The sequence below is a fragment of the Nerophis ophidion genome, linkage group LG25 (assembly GCF_033978795.1).
Source record: "Nerophis ophidion isolate RoL-2023_Sa linkage group LG25, RoL_Noph_v1.0, whole genome shotgun sequence".
Classification (NCBI taxonomy): Eukaryota; Metazoa; Chordata; class Actinopteri; order Syngnathiformes; family Syngnathidae; genus Nerophis; species Nerophis ophidion.
Window position 1 is genome coordinate 4,272,428 of NC_084635.1, and position 9,211 is coordinate 4,281,638.

Consider the following 9,211-nt stretch of genomic DNA (forward strand, 5'->3'; position numbering starts at 1 on the left):
CCAGCAACACCATGCCTACCTTTAAGCATGGTGGTGGTAGTATAATGCTCTGCGCCTGTTTCGCTGCCAATGGAACTGGTGCTTTACAGAGAGTAAATGGGACAGTGAAAAAGGAGGATTACCTCCAAATTCTTCAGGACAACCTAAAATCATCAGCCCGGAGTTTGGGTCTTGGGCGCAGTTGGGTGTTCCAACAGGACAATGACCCCAAACACACGTCAAATGTGGTAAAGGAATGGCTAAATCAGGCTAGCATTAAGGTTTTAGCATGGCCTTCCCAAAGTCCTGACTTAAACGTGTGGACAATGCTGGAGAAACAAGTCCATGTCAGTAAACTTATGTGGGCCTACCGAGGATGTCGTAGTGGTTTGTGCAGCCCTTTGAGACACTAGTGATTTAGGGCTATATAAGTAAACATTGATTGATTGATAAACCAATACATTTTTTTTTTTCCAAGATGGCGCTGCTGTAGTGGCTGCTGTATGCAGGAGCTCTGTGCTCTTGTGTCATCCTTTCGTGTTTCCCTCTTGTTTTCATGTGGTATTATATTTTTTTGCATTTTGGTCCGGGACCATTTGGGACTGTGTGACAAGGGGTGGCACTTTCGTGACCTCTGTGGTGCTTTTTTTGTGGACTTCTGGATCTGCCTCCCGGGAGCCTTTTGGCCATGGAGACCAGCTGCTGGGTCTCTGCCACACCAGAGTCGGTTTGGAGGGACTGGAGGAGATGCGGATGAGGGGACAGGACTGTGGAGCTAGCACTGAGCTACTGGGACGGAGAGGCTTCGCGGTGTCTCGACTGGGTGAGCAGGTGTCGGACACCTCAGTCTCCTTGGACGTATCCTCGCTCGTCCATTCAGACTGGACACTGGCCGAGAGTGGAGTCGGCTGTCTTGGTTGCTTTGTTGGGTCTGCTCCTGTCTCTGGCCATGCTCCCTCCACCCCAGCGGACGATGGCGTGAAACACCGCAGTGGATATGTTTCTTTTACTTTTTATTCATAGCTGTATGTAGAAGTGTCTGCTTGTATCTGCTGCTTTAATGTCTTTAATGTCCTCTGTGTTCTTTGATGTTTGATGTTTCCCTCTTACACACATGGAAGAGGGATGTGTACTATGGCTATGAGTTGTTTTTTTTTTTCTTCCCTTTGCCTCAGTCTGCACCCCCACTACAGGGCCCAGGCTAAGACCGATTTTTTTAATTTAATTTTAATCTTCTATTCTTCAAAAGCTCATCCAGAAGCTTGTGGATGGCTACCAAAAGCGCCTTATTGCAGTGAAACTTGCCAAGGGACATGTAAGCAAATATTAACATTGCTGTATGTATACTTTTGACCCAGCACATTTGCTCACATTTTCAGTAGACCCATAATAAATTCATAAAGGAACCAAACTTCATGAATGTTTTTTGTGACCAACAAGTATGTGCTCCAATCACTCTATCACAAAAACATAAGAGTTGTAGAAATGATTGGAAACTCAAGACAGCCATGACATTATGTTCTTCACAAGTGTATGCACATTTTGACCATGACTGTATAAAAGAACAGTATTTGATCAGAGTGTTGGATGACTGTCCTGCAGGTACAACGTGCTGCACATCTCCAAAGGCATTGAATATCCAGGAGACATTCGTTGGGCTCTGGCAGGCTGTCTGTTTCTGGCCTGGATCATTGTCTACTCCTCTTTGGCCAAGGGAATTAAGTCATCAGGAAAGGTAAAGAAAAAACAACAACAATCCTGTAAACTACTTAAATTAGTTGAAGTGTTCATCAACTTTAGTAAAAAAAAATGCATGTTAAAATTATGCTTTTCCTCCCCTCACATATGAACGAAACCAGTGGTTCTCAACCTTTTTCCAGTGATGTACCCCCTGTGAACATTCTTTTTTAATTCAAGTACCCCTTAATCAGAGCAAATGATTTTTGTTTTTAAAAAAGAGATAAAGAAGTAAAATACAGCACTATGTTAGCAGTTTCTGATTTATTAAATTGTATAACAGTGCAAAATATTGCTCATTTGTAGTGGTCTTTCTTGAACTATTTGGAAAAAAGATATAAAAATAACTAAAAACTTTTTGAAAAGTAAACAAGTGATTCAATTATAAATAAAGATTTCTACACATAGAAGTAATCATCAACTTAAAGTGCCCTCTTTGGGGATTGTAATAGAGATCCATCTGGATTCATCAACTTCATTTTAAACATTTCTTCACAAAAAAATTAATCTTTAACATCAATATTTATGGAACATGTCCACAAAAAATCTAGCTGTCAACACTGAATATTCCATCCATCCATTTTCTGCCGCTTATTCCCGTTCGGGGTCGCGGGGGGCGCTTATTGCATTGTTATATTTTTTTCACAGTTTGTGAACTTACATTCATATTTTGTTGAAGTATTATTCAATAAATACATTTATGAAGGATTTTCGCATTGTTGCTATTTTTAAAAAATCTCATGTACTCTTGGCATACCTTCATGTACCCCCAGGGGTACGTGTACCCCCATTTGAGAACCACTGAACTAAACAACCGTTTGCATACTTGGCTGGAAATGATAACAACTTTACATTGATTGGCACTTTAGATTAGAATCTATCTAGAAACCATGTTTTTTTTTAAGTAATAATAATAGTCCAGTTTATATGTAATATATATTATTGTACTGTGTTGGGGAATATTCTTCATATAATTCATAAAAAAAGAAGCTACTAAAATCCTTTAACTTTTTAAGTGATGAAAAGATGAACATGTCCAAGATTTTCTTTTTTCTTAATCAGGGTTAAGTTGACTTTGTACAGTATTTAAAATAGGTGTTCAAGCCCGCGTATAATCTTGTACAACAGTGCCCTCTAGTGGGGTGAATAATGACACGCACCTTACAATAATCTCTGAATAAGGCAGAGATGTCCTAACCTTTTCTAAAAAAAAAAAAGTACCTCTGACTGAAAAACTAAAGAATAAAAGGGTACACATTGACGTTTTTATTTTTTTGTTGTGTAGAAAATGCAAAAATAAATTAATACATTTTATATATAAACCCCGTTTCCATATGATTTGGGAAATTGTGTTCGATGTAAATATAAACAGAATACAATAATTTGCAAATCATTTTCAACCCATATTCAGTTGAATATGCTACAAAGACAACATATTTGATGTTCAAACTGATAAACATTTTTTTTTTTTGCAAATAATCATTAACTTTAGAATTTGATGCCAGCAACACGTGACAATATACAGTGGCCGAAAAAAAAAATTCGGTCAGCCAGCGATTGTGCAAGTTCTCCCTCTTAAAATGATGACAGAGGTCTGTCATTTTCATCATAGGTACACTTCAACTGTGAGAGACAGAATGTGAAAAAAAAATCCAGGAATTCACATTGTAGGAATTTTAAAGAATTTATTTGTAAATGATGGTGGAAAATAAGTATTTGGTCTACCATTCAAAGCTCTCACTGATGGAAGGAGGTTTTGGCTCCAAATCTCACGATACATGGCCCCATTCATTCTTTCCTTAACACGGATCAATCGTCCTGTCCCCTTAGCAGAAAAACAGCCCCAAAGCATGATGTTTCCACCCCCATGCTTCACAGTAGGTATGGTGTTCTTGGGATGCAACTCAGTATTCTTCTTCCTCCAAACACGAGGAGTTGAGTTTATACCAAAATGGATACATGGATGATACAGCAGAGGATTGGGAGAATGTCATGTGGTCAGATGAAACCAAAATAGAACTTTTTGGTATAAACTCAACTATGGTGTTAATTTTAACACTTATACAAGACTTTTAAAGCCATTTTGATTGTAGGCCATTATAGCTAATAAAGACACTTACATCATGTGTTGCCTTCATTATAACACTTATGTAAGACATTTAAAATAATTTTGATAGTAGGCTATCGTAGCTAATATAGGCACTTACATCATGTGTTGACTTCATTATAACACTTATGTAAGACATTTAAAATAATTTTGATAGTAGGCTATCGTAGCTAATATAGGCACTTACGTCATGTGTTGACTTCATTATAACACTTATATAAGACTTGGATCCATTTTGATAGTAGACTATTATGGCTTATATAGACACTTCCGTCATGTGTTACTTCAGTATAACACTTATATAAGACTTAATTTTGATAGTAGACTATTAGAGCTTATATAAACACTTTCGTCATGTGTTGCCTTCATGATAACACTTATATAATACTTTTAAATTCATTTAGATAGTAGTCTATTATGGCTAGTTTAGACATTTACGTCATGTGTTGCCTTCATTATAACACTTATATAAGACATTTAAAGTCATTTTAATAGTAGGCTATCGTAGCTATTATAGACACTTACATCATGTGTTGCCTTCATTATAACACTTATATAAGACTTAATTTTGATAGTAGACTATTAGAGCTTATATAAACACTTTCGGCATGTGTTGCCTTCATTTTAACACTTATATAAGACTTTTAAAGCCATTTTGATTGTAGGCCATTATAGCTAATAAAGACACTTACGTCATGTGTTGCCTTCATTACAACACTTATGTAAGACATTTAAAGTCATTTTGATAGTAGGCTATTATAGCTACTATAGACACTTACATCATGTGTTGCCTTCATTGTAACACTTATGTAAGACATTTAAAGTCATTTTGATAGTAGGCTATTGTAGCTAATATAGGCACTTACGTCATGTGTTGACTTCATTGTAACACTTATATAAGACTTGGATCCATTTTGATAGTAGACTATTATGGCTTACATAGACACTTCTGTCATGTGTTACTTATAACACTTATGTAAGACATTTAAAGTCATTTTGATAGTAGGCTATCGTAGCTAATATAGACACTTACATCATGTGTTGACTTCATTATAACACTTATATAAGACTTAATTTTGATAGTAGACTATTAGAGCTTATATAAACACTTTCGTCATGTGTTGCCTTCATTATAACACTTATATAAGACTTTTAAAGCCATTTTGATTGTAGGCCATTATAACTAATATAGACACTTACGTCATGTGTTGCCTTCATTATAACACTTATGTAAGACATTTAAAGTCATTTTGATAGTAGGCTATCGTAGCTAATATAGGCACTTACGTCATGTGTTGACTTCATTGTAACACTTATATAAGACTTGGATCCATTTTGATAGTAGACTATTATGGCTTACATAGACACTTTCGTCATGTGTTACTTATAACACTTATGTAAGACATTTAAAGTCATTTTGATAGTAGGCTATCGTAGCTAATACAGACACTTACATCATGTGTTGACTTCATTATAACACTTATATAAGACTTAATTTTGATAGTAGACTATTAGAGCTTATATAAACACTTTCGTCATGTGTTGCCTTCATTTTAACACTTATATAAGACTTTTAAAGCCATTTTGATTGTAGGCCATTATAACTAATATAGACACTTACGTCATGTGTTGCCTTCATTATAACACTTATGTAAGACATTTAAAGTCATTTTGATAGTAGGCTATCGTAGCTAATATAGGCACTTACGTCATGTGTTGACTTCATTGTAACACTTATGTAAGACTTGGATCCATTTTGATAGTAGACTATTATGGCTTATATAGACACTTTCGTCATGTGTTACTTATAACACTTATGTAAGACATTTAAAGTCATTTTGATAGTAGGCTATCGTAGCTAATACAGACACTTACATCATGTGTTGACTTCATTATAACACTTATATAAGACTTAATTTTGATAGTAGACTATTAGAGCTTATATAAACACTTTCGTCATGTGTTGCCTTCATTATAACACTTATATAAGACTTTTAAAGCCATTTTGATTGTAGGCCATTATAGCTAATAAAGACACTTAGGTCATGTGTTGCCTTCATTATAACACTTATGTAAGACATTTAAAGTAATTTTGATAGTAGGCTATCGTAGCTAATATAGACACTTACGTCATGTGTTGCCTTCCTTATAATCAATCAATGTTTATTTGTATAGCCCTAAATCACCAGTGTCTCAAAGGGCTGCACAAACCACAACATTTACTTCATTATAACACTTATATAAGAATTTTAAAGCCATTTTGATTGTAGGCCATTAAAGCTAATATAGACACTTATATCATGTGTTGACTTCATTATAACACTTATGTAAGACATTTAAAATTATTTTGATAGTAGGCTATCGTAGCTAATATAGGCACTTACGTCATGTGTTGCCTTCATTATAACACTTATATAAGACTTAATTTTAATAGTAGACTATTAGAGCTTATAAAGACACTTACATCATGTGTTGCCTTCATTATAACACTTATATAAGACTTTTAAAGCCATTTTGATTGTAGGCCATTAAAGCTAATATAGACACTTATATCATGTGTTGACTTCATTATAACACTTATGTAAGACATTTAAAATAATTTTGATAGGAGGCTATCGTAGCTAATATAGGCACTTACGTCATGTGTTGACTTCATTATAACGTCAATCAATCAATCAATCAATGTTTATTTGTATAGCCCTAAATCACCAGTGTCTCAAAGGGCTGCACAAACCACAACATTTACTTTATTATAACACTTATATAAGAATTTTAAAGCCATTTTGATAGTAGGCTATTATAGCTAATATAGACACTTACGCCATGTGTTGTCTTCATTATACCACTTAAAATTAAATTTTGAAAATCATTTTGATAGTAGGCTATTATAGCGAATGTAGACACTTATGTCATGTGTATAATGCCACAAATAATTGTTTACACAAAAAAAAAAGAATACTGTCTTGTTTAGGTGCAACATTACACAGATTGTGGTTTTCATTCATCGTTTTTCTGTTTGTCCTTTTTGAAAGGTGGTGTATTTTACAGCCACTTTTCCTTACGTGGTGCTGGTGATCCTGTTGATCCGAGGTGTGACGCTCCCGGGTGCAGCTGACGGCATTCTCTACTTCATCACACCAAAGTGGGAGAAACTCATGGACGGAAAGGTGCTTGATGCTGGAAGTAAAACAAAGTATTTTAACTGACGCTTTTACTCTTTACAAAGTGCTAAAAAAAACCCAAAAACAATGCTTTCCAAGCTCCCTAACCTGGAGTATCTTCTTCATTAGGTGTGGAAAGACGCGGCCACTCAGATCTTTTTTTCTTTGTCGGCTGCTTGGGGAGGCCTCATCACGCTCTCCTCCTACAATAAGTTTCACAATAACTGCTACAGGTAAACACACAACAGGTAAAAACCATGCCTCTGGCAAATTAATCTAAACTGTTGCCCTTGTTAGGATGACAGAAGTCTCAAACAGGCGGGCCAATTGTGGCCCACACCTTGATGCGAAAATATTGTGTTGATGCGGCCCGCGAATTTGACATGAATGGCGCTTTACAGCGTCATACTTGTATACCCTCGCTTTTACCGAGGGACTACCATTTTTTAGTTCCCAACTAGGGGTAATCATTCACCTGGAGTGCACCCGGTTAATAATATTAAAGGTGAAGGCACTGCCGTTGGCGTCCTCAACGACCTGTGCTAAAAGTGTTCCAGCCCTGCCACATGTTGTATTTGGCTTCTGTACAGTAAGCGACTGCAAGACAAAATTGATCAACAACCACAGAGGTCACACTGAGGGTGGCCGTATAAACAACTTTAACACTGTTACAAATATGCACCACACTGTGAACCCACACCAAACAAGAATGACAAACACCTTTTGGGAGAACCTCCGCACCGTAACACAAACATAAACACAACAGAACAAATACCCAGAATCCCATGCAGCCCTAAGTCTTCCAGGCTACAATATACACCCCCGCCACCCCCAACTCCGAACCCTATTGTAGCCCAGAAGAGTTAGGGCTGCATTGGATTCTGAATATTTTTTCTGTTGTGTTTATGTTGTGTTACGGTGCAAATGTTCTCCCAAAATGTGTTTGTCAATCTTGTTTGGTATGGGTTCACAGTGTGGCGCATATTTGTAACAGGGATGAAGTTGTTTATACGGCCACCCTCAGTGTGACCTGTATGGCTGTTGAGCAAGAATGTCTTGCAGTCGCTTCCGTGAGTATGTAATAGCCTCATTCAATATGTGACTCATCCGGCACACTGTCTTTATGGTGGAAATGCAGACGTGAAAGGCAGAGCCGTCGTGGCACGCCCTAAATGTTGTTGTCTGGGTGAAAACCGTGAGAATGATTGCCCCGGGAGTTTGTCGGGATGAGTATTGATATCTTGGTGGTTCCCGGAAAGATCGCGAAAGTTGGCAAGTATGTTGCCAGAGCGGGAAAGCTATTCAAATAAGGTGGATTTGTTAAAAAGTGCATGTTAGATTTTTTTAAAGAAAGCTTTTGTTGCGGCCCAGTCCCACCCAGTTTTTGCATCCAGTGGCCCCCAGCTATATTGAGTTTGAGACCCCTGCTTTTACGACACGTGGGTGCTCAGTGGTAATTCACTATTTGTAAAATGAACAATTAACATTGGCATGTAAACGTTAGCACGTGTCACATACCAAGATTAACGACTCTTAACATGTAGGCCTGTGAAAATAGCGAAAAAAAGTTAGCAGGCTAATGTTAGCATGCTAACAGTCAGCATATGCCACGTATAAAGTTATATAACTCTGAGGTGTATGGCTGCGGCATAGGCTACAAAAAAAGTTAGCACTCTGTTAGAATGCTAACAGAAGCATGCTAATAGTTAGCATATATCAACTATGATGTTATAACTCTGGGTTAAATGGTTGTAAAATTAGCAAAAAAAACGGTTAGCTTGTGTCATGTACCAAGTTATATGACTCTGAGGTAATATATTATTTTTGTATAGATAATGGATGGATATATTATATAATTTTATATGTATTATGTATTTATTTATACATTTATACCTGTAGTATCCTTTCCATCCTTACACTTTCCATCCTTTGTAACTGAGCTATTGTGTGGAACAAGTTTCCCTTGTGGATCAATAAAATTTGTCTAAGTCTAAGTAAATTTTAATAAAATTAGCAAAAAATACCCAGTGAGTTTGTGTCATGTACCAAGTTATATGACTCTGAGGTAATATATATTTATTTATTTATTTATTATTATTATATGTATTATCTACTATATATTGATTTATACTTTACAACTGCATTATCCTTTCCATCCTTACTTACACTTTCCATCCTTTGTAACTGAGCTATTGTGTGGAACAGTTTCCCTTGTGGATCAATAAAG

General features: G+C 36.4%; 1 protein-coding gene across 2 annotated transcripts in view; it reads left to right on the forward strand.

Moving 5' to 3' along the window:
- slc6a5 (solute carrier family 6 member 5) overlaps positions 1-9,211 on the forward strand; it is an 86,267-nt gene that overhangs the window by 34,617 nt on the left and 42,439 nt on the right. For both annotated transcript variants that reach the window (XM_061887047.1, XM_061887048.1), the window contains exons 8-10: positions 1,582-1,714; positions 6,856-6,990; positions 7,114-7,217. In XM_061887047.1, coding sequence (XP_061743031.1) covers positions 1,582-1,714; positions 6,856-6,990; positions 7,114-7,217 — 372 coding nt within the window. The remainder of the gene's footprint in view (positions 1-1,581; positions 1,715-6,855; positions 6,991-7,113; positions 7,218-9,211) is intronic.